General features: G+C 46.1%; 1 protein-coding gene across 1 annotated transcript; it reads left to right on the top strand.

Annotated features, from left to right (window-relative positions):
* Positions 1-321: 321 nt before the first annotated feature.
* nup205 (nucleoporin 205) lies at positions 322-15415 on the top strand. The gene is made up of 42 exons (XM_079163654.1): positions 322-354; positions 1490-1632; positions 1783-1954; positions 2165-2309; positions 2462-2621; positions 2802-3030; positions 3195-3359; positions 3490-3665; positions 3816-3932; positions 4080-4217; positions 4375-4525; positions 4899-5104; positions 5195-5377; positions 5671-5721; positions 6136-6345; positions 6460-6697; positions 6797-6986; positions 7202-7322; positions 7476-7557; positions 7708-7872; positions 7994-8118; positions 8242-8356; positions 8628-8777; positions 8978-9052; positions 9236-9393; positions 9481-9561; positions 9768-9959; positions 10225-10426; positions 10523-10621; positions 10848-10996; positions 11233-11424; positions 11540-11661; positions 12063-12195; positions 12298-12424; positions 12559-12632; positions 12772-12900; positions 13210-13336; positions 13588-13760; positions 13944-14073; positions 14252-14380; positions 14540-14616; positions 14879-15415. The coding sequence occupies exons 1-42, from the start codon at positions 327-329 to the stop codon at positions 15029-15031; spliced, it is 5982 nt and encodes a 1993-aa protein (XP_079019780.1). The 5' UTR covers positions 322-326; the 3' UTR covers positions 15032-15415.
* Positions 15416-15430: the final 15 nt, after the last annotated feature.

Raw genomic sequence — 15430 nt, 5'->3', positions numbered from 1 at the left:
AATATTTGAAACAGAACGGAATTTATTAAACCCCTTGGAATATCAATTAAATTAACAGTTGAGTTAATTTTCATTAGTAAACTTCAATTCCCTTCCAGCTAGTCGGTTCCTTAATGTCCGAGGACCTCGCCTGAAGGGAATATACAGAATTACGGCAATGTTTGAAATATGTTTACCCACATAATTACCTAATATTCACATTTATATGAAACTAGTACATTTTACCAGAGCAGATATTGTCAAAACGTGTTTATAAAATTGATCATTTTAAATTTCACACCGGCACAAACCTAGAACCCGCTCCTCTCCCATCTTCTGAGGGTATCATGGCGGCGCAGATGGCGGTAAATTCGGGTATGAACTATAGTTTTTTCATTAAGTAGCTTCATTGTGTTGATTCCTAGCTGTGGCTAGTGGTGGTTTTATCACAGATACATTTGTGGCTATTTGCTTTTTAGCGCCTGTTTTGTCGCATGTCCTGTTTTGACCACATGGTGCCGGATCACTCAATTTCAGACTGCTAAGCTAAATTAGCATAGCTTACGAGTAAACGTTAGTTTAGCTAATATTGGTTTCACAATTATTCAGTGGGTGTATACGTTTAACGTCACACTGTTACACGTTTAATGTTAACGTGTTTTCACATTATAACAAATGACATACGACAATATGACTTCTCTGGCGCAACTCCTGGTAAATGAGTCAACAGACGAGTTTACTTAACGTTCATTGGAAGCAAAACTGAAACAATCTGACTTGGAACAAGCTAAGACATATTTGCCATCACTGCTTGGCATGCTGTCCTTGTTTTCCACAGTTGCAATCACAGTAAAGTTTGTGTAAATCAGTTAAGCTAACATCCAGACTCAATCTAGCCTTCTGGTTTACAATACACCTGTCAGTGAGCATTGAATCAGTGTCAGTTGTTTACTGGTGAGGTTGGTCAGATGTATTTGTACAAACCTGTAATACAATAATCGATTAACTCAAAAGTATAATTATGAGGCTTAATCTACAATAACAAGCGTAACAGGTAAACAACTCTTATAAGGAAACTGATATAGGTGATGTAATGTGACGGTCATTTCACTGGTTCTGTAGATTACTGTCAATCACATGTCAATCTTTCATCTTCTAAGTCTGTATGGTGTTTGTATGTCAGTGTCTGTATTAGTTACAGTGCTCATTGTTGCAGTCTGTAAGAGGTCCGACATGTCAACATGAAAAAGTCACAAGCTCAGCCCCATCCTGTCAGTTATTAAAGATACTTTTGTTGTATTTACATTAATTCTCAGGATAGAATTTGACTTGCAAAATGTGAGTCCAGTTAGGAGTGCTGAATCAGTCATGTGTCATATATGAGATACTCAAAATGCATATGTATAGGTTATAAGAAACTAACACAATAGAACTGGTAGAATCAGTCCTGTGCATGTGTGCTGATACAAGACCTTTGAAAACCCATTTACCCCCCCCCCCCCCCCCCCAGGAGCCAGTCTGTGGGGGCCGCTGAAGGAGTTGTGGGAGACGGTGGACGGGGCGGTGTTGAGGAGACAGACCGAGAGCGTCCACCTCCTCGACTTGCAGCTGAAGAAACACAAACCGCACTTTCTCTCACTCTATAAGAACCCGGTGAGATGCTGTGCAAACACATCATTTGTAACAATAGTATTCTTCCTGTGTATCCTGCAACGTCCTTGGTGCAGACAGACTCATTTTTGATGTCCAGTGTGTCTCGAGGCTCTAATGCTGATAGGATCTGGTCTCCTCTTCATCTTTTAGCCAAAGAGTGCTGAGCAGAGAGAGAAGGTGCGTAAAGCCAGCACAGAGGGCATCGCCATCCAAGGTCAGCAGGGGTCCCGGCTCCTTCCAGAGCAGCTCCTCTCAGAGGCCTTCATCCTCAGCGATTTGTTTGATATTGGAGAGTTAGCGGCTTTGGAGCTTCTGTTAGCAGGTAAAGTGGACAGAAGAAAAATACTTTACTTGGAAGCAAAGTTATAAAGGAAGTTATGTAGTAAATTTGGTGAGTGTGTATAATGGCTATTTTGTTTTAGGTTCGTCTTGATCAAATCCATGATTTGGAGACAAAACTTTGCTCGACTTTCAGTTGAAGATGTTGACGTTTCACACAATTTATTCTCTAAATATATTCATCTGTCTCCAGGTGAGCAACAGCAGCCCCATTTCCCAGGTCTGACACGAGGCCTCGTAGCTGTGCTGCTCTACTGGGATGGAAAGCTCTGTGTGGCCAACTCCTTGCGCACACTCATCCAGTCACGCCATGGCAAGACCTTCACCCTGGACCTGAGGTAATAAAGCTATCTACGATTAGCACATACAAGCAATGACATGTGCATGTAATGTGCCACATGATGAGCATGTTATTGTCGTCGTCGTCCTCCCCCCCCGTCAATACCCATGTTCCTTGTTATTGACCTGTACTGTTTGTTTTGTCATTCAGTGGAGAGCTGGTGGCTTTGACGACGCGTTTTACAGATGAGCTGATGATCCAGGGTCTCACCAAACGCATCCTAACCTTGGTGACGGAGATAAATGTGACGCGCGAGTTTGAACGACTGCAGAAGGAGCGCGGCTTGGGCAATGAGAAGCACAGAAAAGAGGTGGGAGCAAATCCTTTGTGTTGACTTGAAACAGAGATAATTATCTTTTTGCAATATGTTCAATCTTACTCGACTAGTGTAAAGCCAGGAGCTTTCTGTTGTCACTGAAGAAGAAACACAGAGGAGAAGAATAAAGCGAGTGGAATATGGACAACATTTAACTCCCTCTCTTGTCCCAAGGTCTCCGACCTCATCAAAGAGTGCCGACAGGCCCTGGCAGACAGCCTGTTTTCATGGACCTGCCAATCACCGTTGTCTAAAGATGACACCCTGGCTCTTATCGGCCACCTGGAGACAGTGACCGCTCAAGCTGACGGCTCATTGGACAGTGTGAACCTGGCTCTGGTCATGGCACTACTCTACTGCTTGGATGTCAGTTTCGTAGAACAGGGAACAGAAGATAGAGATGGTGAGAACATGCTGAATACATATTGTGTGTGTATAATTGAACTTTGATCGAAGTTGCTTGTCAAATCCACTGAAGCATACTACTCCTTGCTATGCAGAAGCTTGCTGTTGGTTTCAGTAAATGTCTTCTACAGCTGGTGAAGGATTGTCTCTGTGTTCCTCTAGATCTGATCCAGACACTGCCGTTGCTGACCGAGAGGCAATATGTGGCTGCAGTACACAGCCGTCTGATGGACGGCCAGCCGTGGAAGCTTCCAGGTCTGCAGGCTGTGTGTCGTCTGGCCTGGGCTCTGTCTCTGAGGGTCCTTTCTCAGCTACCACAGGGATGTGGTAAGGGTTTTTTTTTCTTGGCTATGCATTAAATATACCTTCTAGCTGTTTAACGAAAACGTTTTCAATGAGGCCTTAAAGATAGTAGCCATTTAAAAGGAGTATATTTTTTAATGTGTGTGATGCGCAGCCCTGGTGGAGTTCACGGAGGCAGACGAGGCTCTGGCTGACCAGGCTCTACTGGGAGATGTCTTCCTGTTTATGAAGGAGGGCATCCTGGGATGTGAGAGTTTTGCCCAGGAAGAGTTCTACATCCGCCGCCTCCATTCACTCATCACAGACTTCCTGGCACTCATGCCAATGAAGGTGAGAGATGCCGCAGGTGTCCACGACCAACGAGTTTGACTTGTCATGTTGTAGTGTTGGCTTGTCTCTGATGAGTTATCAGGTGGTAGTTTTGTTATTTTGCATGTTGATTAAATCGTTTAATTAACATATTCTTACTGTATTTTGCAGGTGAAACAGCTTCGTAACCGCGCTGATGAGGATGCCCGTCTGGTGCACATGTCCTTACAGATGGACAGTGAGCTTCCATCGTCGATGCGCAAGGACTTAGAACACCTCATGATCCTCGTCAGTTTTTTCTGCAAACACAGCAACATCACCTTTCACATTTTAAGAGTTGAACTGATAACTGAAATGGAGGTACTGAGCAGGAGGAGAATAAGCCACTGTGGGTTTCAGTTTGTAACAGTGTTGGTTACTGCGTTGTCTTTCCAGATAGGAGAGTTTTACAGTAAGGACTCATTTGGGCTGGAGTTGGGTCTGGAGTTCTGGGGTCACACAGAGTCTCTGCAACACACCTCCCTGCAGGGATCTTACCTGGGCATGGCGCTGCAAAGGCCTCCACATAAACAGGTAGGAGCTGTGTTTTCTAGAACCTTGTAGCACAAGTGTCTCCTCACACCAAGAATTGTAGCAGGTAGAGAAAGGTTAAGTCGTTTTTAAAATGTTGAATTTGTATTACTCTGGCTTTCTGTTGAAAGTTTTTCTCTTTTCTTGTGCTTTATTGTAGGTGGTTCTGTCCAAGTTTGTGCGTCAGATGGGAGACCTCCTCCCCTCCACCCTCTACATCTCCTATCTCCGTATGCTGAAAGGGCTCGCCAATGGTCCTCAGTGTTCCCACTACTCCTTCAGTCTGCTTAAAACCAACGGAGCCTCGCACAGTAAGAGCAGACTGTTGTTATCACGAGAAAGACTTCGTAAACTTGTCTTCTGGGATCGAATAAGAATGAACATATTTTCAGATCGATATCTGAAATCGGAGCTATTGAGCATTTGATGTGCAGTTTGGCCTCCTTGCAAAGACAATTTTATTTGATTTTGTAGTAATCTGGTTTGGGAATTAGTGCCGTTAGTGACTATTGTTGTGGTATGTAACTGTTCAGTAGTAAATATGAAAGCAATATAGACCATTTAAAATCCTAAGTAATTTACCTTCAAATGTAGGTGATCTGAACATCAGACTCTAAAAGCCTACTGCTTTAGTTTAATACATATCCAAATGAGTGGAAATTAACCTCATGTTCATGTCTGCAGGTGACAACATCCAGGGCGTTTCAGGCAGCCCGGTGTCCTGGGAACATTTCTTTCACTCCCTCATGCTCTACCATGAGAACCTGCGGCGAGACTTTCCAAATCCAGACACATCGCAGTACCGCCACCCATCACTAAGGGGCATCACCCAAAGGGAGCTGGAAGGACTCACCTCATTTTTCCAGCTGCTCACCACCATCATTACATGGGTACCGAACATTCAGGTTGCTGAGATCTCTCTTATCCAACTTTATTGGGGTGTGTTTTGTATGATGTTTTTTTTTTCTTTCTTTCTCTAGAGTGAAAATGCTCGTCTGGCGTTGTGTGAGCATCCCCAGTGGACCCCGGTTGTGGTGATGTTGGGGTTGCTACAGTGCAGCGTTCCTCCCGTCCTGAAGGCGGAGCTCCTGCTCTGCCTGGCAGCCTTCGGGAAGTCACCGGAGATCGCTGCCTCACTCTGGCAGTCACTGGAGTACACACAGGTTAGCCTTTACTTAATGAGTAGAACAGTTTATAAGAAGTAAAGTCTGCCAAGTATAAACATTATTACTGAAACTCTGTTATCTTTATCAAGCTCAGGATCGAGTCTGTGAAGTGATCTTATTTTGCTAATTATACCAGACTAACAACAACACTTTCATTTTGTCTTAGTCGTATTATCTGGCTGTCAGATTTTCTCAAGTGGTGGGTGTTTTCTCATCTTTATCTAACTGACTGTGTGTTGACAGTGTTTTGAGTTTTGAAGTTTTATATCTTCATGTTCTTTTTACCACAGATCCTTCAGACAGTGCGAGCCCCAGGACAGCGGCAGGCAGCTGGAATTGAGGTGAGATGTTTGATGCTCACTACTCATTCAACCCAATTTCAAGGAAGGCATTTAATTAAGGCACTTAACTATAGGCAAATAAGACAGTTCATTAGTTGGCACAGAGAGCAACGAGACCACTTGGGGCCTCCTGGATCATTTTTAATTTGTTCGCTTTAAGATAACGTTTGACTGATGCCCAAAGGGAATGTTTTTAAGACTTGAATATGTTGCAAAATAATGCTGACTGGAAGGGAATAGCTTTTTACAGAATTACAACTGAATGTAGCAACGTAACATTAAGAGATAACATCTCAGAGACTTGACTTTAATCTCTCATCAAAGTGAACACTTCCTGTTAAAAGCTGAGTGACCTGTAAGTAAATGCACATTTGGGTGGTAAACTGACTTTTTTGTGTGTTTTTCGGCTCTCAGGTGGAGCTGAATGAGATTGAGTCAAGCTCCGAGGAGTATCCCCTGACACGAGGCTTCTGTCATCTGATCAGCACATTGGTCGAGAGCAGCCTGCCCATTAACCTGGGGGCGGGGCATCGCGTGCCAGGCTTTCAGCCCTACCTGAACTTCTTGCGTGACTCTGTGTTCCTCCCCTTCCCCACCAGAGCATATCGCCATCCAGCTGAGAAGGTAAAGTGTTGTGTAGTGCTCCCTACAAGGTGGAAACATGTCGCTGCAGTGTGCATGTATGCTCTTTAAACTACAGATCTGTTCATTTGTTTTTCCGTTCGTGCCATCTCTCAGTGGGAGGTTGCTGATGCTGTGCTGGAGGTGTTCCACAAGCTGCTGCGGGACTACGAGCCCCAGCCGTCAGACTTTGTCCCGGAGATGGTGGAGCTGCAGGGCGAGCAGGTCGCGGCCCACAAGCCCCCTGGCCACAGCATCATGTTCCACCTGCTCAACGACTCGCCCGTGCTGGCGCTCTGCCTCAGCCTGCTGGAGGAGGGCGTACGCCAGCTGGACACCTACGCACCCTTCCCTGGTGAGAGAACATCTGCAGCTGCTGTCAGTGAAAGAGAGATCGCTCGTGTGTGTATGTGTGTTTGTTCTGACCACATGCTCCGTCACTCTTCCCCTACAGGTAAGAAGCACTTGGAGTCGGCGGTGCTGCGCTGCCTGTGCCTGCTGGACTTGGCTCTGCAGAAGGAGGTGATGTTCATGGACCTTCTCAGGGAGAGCCAGGCCTCCCTGCTGGTTTCCCCGTTGGAGCAGCTCATCCAGGGGGTCAGTCCTCAAACTCGAAGGGCAGATCACATCGTCAATATTGCCAGGTAAGGGCATCCCGGTTTTAATACCAACCACAGTTGGTGACGCCATGCTTGTGAGTCTGTTCTCGTATAACATGTTCCTGTTGCTCTCCATGCTTTTCTAGTTAATAGAGATGAAATGTTATAAAACCTAATCATAAATCATTGTAGGGTATCTTAAAGGAAATCTTTGTTCAGAATGAGTGTAACTTAATGGCGGCCTATGTTTGTCCTTGCAGGTATCTGTACCACAGCAGCTCCAACCCAGAGGCTGCTTTCCAGAGCGCAAAGATCCTGCGTCGCATCTCCAACTACCCCAACATTCAGACGAGGCTGGTGGGAGACTTCACACACGACCAGGTATATTTATAAGTCTCAACGCTTACAAATGGAAAAAAATAACATTCCCACAAAGATTTACTATACTTCACAAAATGTTGGCGATCTTCACTGTGGAACGTGTGACACTTGTGTTGTTTGAAGTTGAGCACATTTGCTGTCTCTGTCTTTTAGTCTGTGAGTGAGAAGCTTATGGCCGGCTTTGTGGAGTGTCTGGACAGTGAAGAGGCAGAGGAGGGAACAGAGAACGGAGATGGTGAGAGACGAGTCTTGTTGTAATAAATAAACAGCCTGAACACTGTTCCATCTTTTGCATTTTGTTTAAATCCTGTTGATTTAACACTGTGAATGCTAAACCTGTTCTGATAACCGTCACACGCAAACTCACCTACTTTATTACTTCCAGACTCAGACCCACAAAAGAAGGTTGCAAGAATCCGACACGAAACTCAGATCCATATGCTGAACCTGCTCATCACCTCCTTGGATCTGAAGACGCCAAATCTGGCCTTGTATCTTTTGGGCTATGAAGTCAAGAAGCCTGTGTCCTCCACCAACCTCCAGGACCCAGGTCAGACCACGACCATAGCTGTTTTAAAGCCAAATAGCATTTGGATTTTAGCAATATTTTTGTGGTTCTGGTTTGGATGGAGTGTAATCTGTCAGTTGACGGTGAATTTCTGCTGTTACAGGTGTGTTGGGATGTCCACGGAGCTGCCTGCACGCCATCCTGAGTCTGCTGCAGAGAGGCACGGAGAAGAGATCTGGACCTGTACTCACACAGCAGGCCCCACACCTGGCTGAGCTCTGCTACCAGGTACTCCTCATCCTCTACTCTCTGCTACTTACATTTGATGCCTAGTAGGTGGAACGTAAACATGGAATCTGTGTGTGGGCTGATCATTGTTCTTGTTTGCATGTCATTGTCTCCCTCTCTCAGGTGATCTACCAGCTTTGCGCCTGCCCAGACACATCCGGACCTACTATGCGCTATTTGAGGACTAGCCAGGACTTCCTGTTCTCTCACCTGCAGCACCTACCCTTCATCCTGCCTAGTGAGTACAGTATCCCAGCTGATCCCCTTGTTCCCTAAAAATATATAATAACAAAAACATTAGGGAAGGAGGCAGGATGTTCTGCAGGAAATGCCGAACATTAATGGAAATTAGTGGTTGTTTTGTATTCCGGCTGAAAGGCTAGGTAAATATTGCAGCGCTTTGTATAGTACGACCGTTAGAATGTGATTGTAGGTGTGTGTTTATGAAAATAGAGTGAAAGTAGAATGTCTTGTCTTGTCATTGATTCGACTCTGTCTGCTCTCCTCAGGTAATCAGATCGCTGCCCTCTCCCAGATGTCTTGGCTCATGAAAACAGCTGCCATTGAGCTGAGAGTGACCTCACTGAACCGCCAGCGTTCACACACACAACGCCTTGTCAGCCTCCTGCTGGATGACCAGCCACACACTCAACATACAGGTATGTTGTCACACACATTTCAAGCTTTTTGAAACAAATTAAGTAATGCTGGCCTTTAATTTTCTAAAATATTTTAGAATTACAGATACTACATATATAAATATACTAAAGTAATGACCACACACCCTCAAATGCACACTCCCAATCGCATGACCGCTCTTTACTGTATGAACCTAAAACCTCATCATTTCTCTTTATAGCTGATGGGGAATCAGGAATGGAAGAAGAAACCAGATCAGTCAGCGGGTTCCTGCATTTTGACACAGTTTCTAAAGGTTTGTTCCACCTCAGTACACATTTAAATCAAACATTGTTATGTAAATCCAGTCAACGTCTAAGGACTCCTCACACACTGGAGTCATTTGTTCTAGCTGCCATTTAAGCCTCTTGTTCTTTTAGAGTTATACCAGATGGGTCTCTACTTTTACTCTCATCATGTCTGTGTTTGATGCCATCAGTGCGCAGGAAGTTGCTGAGTGTGCTGGACGCCATCGATTTCGGTCAGGATATGCCTGAGCTGCTGCAGCTGGACTTCTTTGAGCGCACTCAGATAGAGCAGGTGATCTCCAACTGTGAGCATGTCAATGAGCAAGGACACACTGTGTGCAACGTGAAGGTGGGTTTCCAGGTTCAACACGTTTGTGTTGTTTCCACTATTTAGTTTGTGTTTGATCTTCCGCTGATGTGTCATATTTTCTTACAGTTGCTACATCGAGTGCTGGTTGCTGAGGTGAATGCACTGCAGGGAATGGCAGCCATTGGACAGAGGCCCCTGTTGATGGAGGTTAGTTAACTAAAACTAATAGGACTTAGCAGCATGCTGTGGGGCCACAATAACCAGAAAGAAGCCATCATCCAGTGGTATCTTTTGAAAATGTGGTTTCCAACTTCCAGTTCAAATTTTAAAAATGACTCCATGCTGTGATTAAAAGCCAGTCACTCTTTCAGAGGTGAATTCACTCCCATGTGTCCCTGTGCGTATCCTTCTAGGAGGTGAACTCCATCCTGCAGCAGGTGGTGGAGCGCAATCGTGTCCGTAGGAGTTTGAGTGCGAAGCGTCATGCACTGCGGTCCTGGAGGAGCCTGGTGGAGACGCTGCTGACCGCCTGCCCTGCTGATCTCATACCTGCCGATGACAGGCAGCTCATCATCAGAGACTTGCTGCTAGACCTCCATGATAAGGTCAGTTATTGTACTTTGGATGCAGTCATTCATGAAAAGGTTTGGCTGGGTACAATCTGAATCCCCCCCCCATACTCTTAGTAAGCAACTTCTTCAAGGGTGTCATTGCTTTTATTCCGTGGTCCTCATTACATGTGTATTAAATCAATCAAAGTAGAGAAAAACCTGAGAAATTGTTCATTCCTGTAAGAGCTGACATGACAATTACGTCAAATGTCCGGGTTGTTGTACCAACTAAATGTAAACGTCGCTGTTCATTGCCCAGGTGTTGTCTGAGGAGGCTGCAGGAGAACTGATGCCCATTGTTGCTGGGGCAGTCTTCACTCTGACAGCCCACCTCAGCCAATCAGTCCTGTCTGAGCAGCAGCAGGGGGCGGGACGAGAAGCATCCTCTGGCTTTGCCTCCATCGCCAACTCAGCCCTGCACCTGATCCTCCGCAAGCTGCTGGACTTCATCCTTTGTACTGGTTAGTGATGACATAAGCACACACTTCTCACACATTTGTTGCTCTGATAAACCTTGGTGAGGTTAGATCTCACAATGTCATCTTTTGCATTTGAAGGCGGCGGATACCAGCGCCTGCGTGCTCACTTGTATGGCTCCCTGCTGTACTACCTTCAAATCGCCCAGAAACCCGAAGAACCAGACACTCTGCAGACAGGTACAACACAGAAACATGAATACAGACAGTCTGGGAAATATGCAGAGTTCATATTATTTATGATAGGGACCTCTTGTTATTTCACAAATGTATATTTTCAGAAGTTGCCTGAATGCTGTAGGGCCAATCTTTATAGATAAGTCCTTTTTATCTGGTGTTATGTCAAAGGGACAATGTCCAGATGTTGTTTGGCCATCTGAGAAAATCTCCCTCTCCATCCCTCCAGCAGGGAAAGCGATGTGGGAGCGTCTCACAGCCCCTGAAGATGGTTTCTCGAAACTGCAGAGAGAGAACCTGGCTATCATTGAGAGCTATGGCAAGGCTCTCATGGAGGTGGTGTGTCGGGACGCCTGTGACGGCCATGAAATCAGCAGGGTAAGAGCCACACTGTTCATACAACAATATGAGTTATCCCTACCTCATACAGACATAATGTTAATATGGTGTAGTTAGTTTCCAAAAACATAGTCAAATAAAGTTTTTGAAATGTGTATGGAATTATAGAAGTCTGTTGAGAGGATAAGTATCCATGAGAGAAATGCATTCTGAGCTGAGAGAAGTGCCTCCTTTGACTCTCAGTGCTTGCTTTGTCTCCTCTCCCCGTCTGTCAGATGTTGGCTCTGGCGGTGCTGGACCGGATCCTTTCCATAGACCGCCAGAACCAGTGGCTGCTTTATGTCTGCAACAGTGGCTACCTGCGGTCGCTAGTGGAGAGCCTGAGGCAGGACGATGTCGCCCTGCAGAGCCTGCTCACACCTCAGCCACCACTCCTCAAACCACTTTACATCTACGAGAGCAAGATGGTGAACACATGTGCACTTCTACCCGTTCCTTTTTGAAAAGTAGACCCGTAGCCTCGGTCTCAATCCTCTGTGTGCACAGGATCATGACGGTACGAACTCTGCTGTGTGTTCTCAGGCTCTGCTGACTCGTGTGGCGAAGACGGGTCAGGGAGCTGTGGAGCTGCTGCGCTGTGGCCTGGTGGCACAGCTGATAGAGTGTCAGGTGTTTGACATGGTACCCGACAGCGATGCACACAGGTATGGAAGGAAAGAGGGGGCGGAGTAACGTCCAAGTGTTGTTTTTATTATTGTGAAATTGTGATGTTATTGATAAAGGGTTTTAAAATTGGTAATTTGGGATAAAATGCCGCCGAATAAGTCAGTTTCTTCCACTCAGACCTGATTTCTACCAAATGAATGTAAAGAATAATGGATATTATATGTTCGTTTTATAGTTACTGTCTAAAGCAACACAATGAAAAAGCTTGCAAGTGATTATAGTGAGTGAGCAACGTCTTCCTCAAGAAGAATTTTAAATAGAAGTTGTTTTGCTTTATCCCAGTGCGTTTAACTGACTGTCTCATTCAGATGACGTCTGTTCCTAAGCTGTCTATTAATAGCGTTCCCTAAATTTGTGTGTGTCCCCTGATGGTCAACAGGGTGATGAGGGACCCGTCAGGCTTCATCCCCAGCCCCATGGACCGCTACAGGCAGATTCTCCTCCCAACCCTGAGGCTCTTCCAGGTGATCTTGACCTCTACAACAATGAATCACCAGCAGGGGGCGGCACAGGTAAGCACACAGCTATTGATATCACTAAGACGATTTGTATTGTTTGGTCATTACACAAGCATCCTAACTCTCTAATTTGTGTGTGTGCGTGTGTCCGTGTAGGTTCTCCAGTGGCTGATAGTGCACGCCGACACCATCCAGTCCCTGTTGCGCTGTCAGGAGCTCAGTATGGGAGCTTTGCAGGAGCTCTCTTTGCTTACTGGCATCATCAGTAAGACTGCTTTGCCAGGTACAATACTACAGTCCCTCTCCTCTTATTTACTTTGCCATCTATTGTAGTTATGTGTTTCCATTGTGCAAGCCACATGTTCACATTCAGAGACTGCGTGAATGATGGTGTTCATGCTCTGCTTGGTCTCTCAGGTGCCCTTGAGACCGGTGGGGAGATCAACAGTGCTGCTCTTATGGAGTTCCAGGGACACATCAACAGATTTCAGGTCAGACAGCTGCCTTTCTTTCTTTTTTTTTAAACATGCGTCGTATTGATGCGTTTTCGCTGTCGTCTTCTTGCTAACGCACACCCGTGTTCCAGTGTGTGAGTTGTACAGTCGATTAATGCGTCTCTTCGTGTTCCAGCGTCTCTGTCTGTCGCTGCTTGGCCGTCTGGCGGGGAGCGAGCGGGAGAGGTTGCTGAAGCAGGCCGAGATCGCCGCGCCTGGAGACTCGGCAGAGAGACGAGAGGAGATGGAGGTGGCCATGCAGCAGGTCGGACAAAAAGTCTTCTATGAATGAAGTAGTACGAGATGCACGACAGGTGGTGCCTGTGATCACTGAGTGTTTTGTTATTCCTTCAGCAGTTTAGTTCATGTGAGCTTGTCTCCTTGGAATGTCAGTAGTATCTTCCTAGTGAGAAGTTACCGAGTACACCTTTCGCATATTCCAACAGTAAAATGGACAGAGAGGGGAAAGAGATTTTAAACAATGTGTGTTGAGTCTCTTATGCGTAGTCATGATTATTCCTCAGTACTGCATAGTCTGACCTGAGAGGTGCTGTCCTCTGTCCTCTGTCCTCAGGTGTGTGCTAACATCATGGAGTACTGCCAAACCCTGCTGCTGCAGAGCTCAGCCCAGGCCCAGTTCAGCATCTGCCTGTTCAGCCCGTCAGGCAGCGAGCCAGCTGGCAGGGACGGAGGACGCTCAGGTCAGTGAGATTCTGCCCGTAGCAAGAAGAGGAAAAGGACTTTAAATCATGCGGCAGCAAACTTCTTTTAATGTATTAGTCGTCTTCCTTCTGTGAATTGCTATTTTTTCTAAATATCCTTTTTTCAGTGTCTGATAGCTGATGAGATTAATTTATTTTAGCTTTTACCACACATTAGCTTTGTATGTCCAGCAGCACTTCTCGTCCACTTCCACAGTACGAGACTGAACCGCAGCTCTTATTTTTTTAAGATCTGTCGTCCACTCTGCCATCGATGGCTTACTCCCGGGCCCCCAGCCTGGGGCTGGTCCTGTACCTGCTGAAGAACAGCGCTGCAGATTTCTTCCGGTTCCACCAGAGTCACAGACAAAGTCTGGGCAAGCTGCAGACCCTGGATCAGCTGCCTCCTGAGGAGCTGAAGGAGGTAATGAAGGACCATCACACTGATTCACTCTGACTCACACTCACCACACTGCTGTACATGTTGGGCAAACTGTTCTCCCCCTGAATTTTAAAAGTGGAAGTAAACAAAGGTATAAATACCTTTCTGCACCTTTTTTGGCTCCAACATGCATTGTCCTCAGTTCTAATCACATCTTCTCTGCAGTTGTGCCAAGGCCTTGTGTCGGGCCCCGGAGGGGTGGAGAAAATCTCTTCAGTCCAGAGGAGCTTGCTGGCCAAGAGACGACTGGTCCAGCTCATCAACAACCGAGCCAAGCTGCTGTCCCTGTGCTCCTGTATCCTTTGGCCTTTTGCAGGCACAGTTGTAGTTCCAGGACTCTCATATTGTCATCAGAATGTCATTTTATATTTGTCTTTGAAAGTTCTCTGCAGTCAGTTGGGATAACGAGCTAGACATGTAGAAATGCCGCATCATGAATCGCCTTGAAATGCCTTGACCGGCCTCTTCCTCAGATGTCATCGAGACGTGTCTGTTTGTTTTGTGGCGCCACCTGGAGTACTACCTGTTGCATTGCACTCCCGCCGACCCCAAAGACTCCCTGATGCCTGGAGCCAGTCTGTATAGATCTCGCCTCACAGACGGTGAGAGAAAACATGATCCAGATCTACGCACATGCTAAGCAGACCTGACATAATGAGCCGAAAACTCACCTACAAAGCTATTGTTTCTAGTCTCTGGTTGTGGAATTGAGTGAATTTAGCGTTCTGCATTTATTTCATTACATTTGTTATGTTCTTCAGACTCGTTTGGCGGGTTGCAGGCAAGTGGAGGTCGTGGCCTCGGCCTGTCCAGAGTCAGCCAACAAGACCTAGACCTGGTAAGAAATGGCACACGTGGGCAAAATGTCTCATACACTTTGAATGCAGCTCTGACAAACATGTGGTGTGTGTGTGTGTGTGTGTGTGTGTGTGTGTGTGTGTGTGTGTGTGTGTGTGTGTGTGTGTGTGTGTGTGTGTGTGTGTGTGTGTGTGTGTGTGTGTGTGTGTGTGTGTGTGTGTGTGTGTGTATATGTTTACATGTGTTACCGCCGACATTACTCCTGATCCCTCTTGTCTTGACTTCCGTTTGTGTGACTGCAGCTGAAGAGCGACATGGCTGCAGGTTTTGGGGAGGCTCTGCAGAGGAAGCTGCTGGAGGTGGAGGGTTTGTACAGCCAGGTTCGCTCCCGCTACACCTTCATCCAGGCCCTGGTTCGCAGGATCCGAGGCCTGCTCCGACAGCCCAAAAGCTGAGACGGACACATCCACATACAAAGACTGTCCAAAACCCGAACTCTCAGTTTCACATTGACTCAAAACTTCTGCCAAGCAACGCCGGAGAACTACTGAGGATCCCAACTTTCTGTCGGGTGGCTTTTTCTGGCAACGTCACTCCGTTTTACCGACCTGTTGCAGCTCCTCTCTCCCGAGTATTATGAGATGTAAACGCCATCATGGTGCATTCTTTGTGAGCTCTCCTAATTTTGTTTGACTAGCGCTGTGCAAGTAGTGTTTCTCAAAGAAGCGGGGAAAAGTAACCGGCACAACACGCTGACAACATTTTTACTCATTATGATAATTTGATTTTCTTGTTTTCTTTTCTCTTTTTTTGTGTGAAAATAAAGTTTTTCTAAATCTGTTAAATACTTTGTG

The sequence above is a fragment of the Pholis gunnellus genome (assembly GCF_910591455.1).
Source record: "Pholis gunnellus genome assembly, chromosome: 7".
Taxonomy (NCBI): Eukaryota; Metazoa; Chordata; class Actinopteri; order Perciformes; family Pholidae; genus Pholis; species Pholis gunnellus.
Note: the sequence above shows the minus strand (reverse complement) of the source record. Positions and strands in the feature narration are given on the sequence as shown.

Coding starts and splice junctions, on each gene's coding strand:
- nup205 (XM_079163654.1), top strand. CDS start 327: ATGGCGGCGCAGATGGCGGTAAATTCGG. Junction 3,360..3,489: donor TCAGCTACCACAGGGATGTG/GTAAGGGTTTTT, acceptor TGTGATGCGCAG/CCCTGGTGGAGTTCACGGAG. Junction 3,666..3,815: donor TGGCACTCATGCCAATGAAG/GTGAGAGATGCC, acceptor TGTATTTTGCAG/GTGAAACAGCTTCGTAACCG.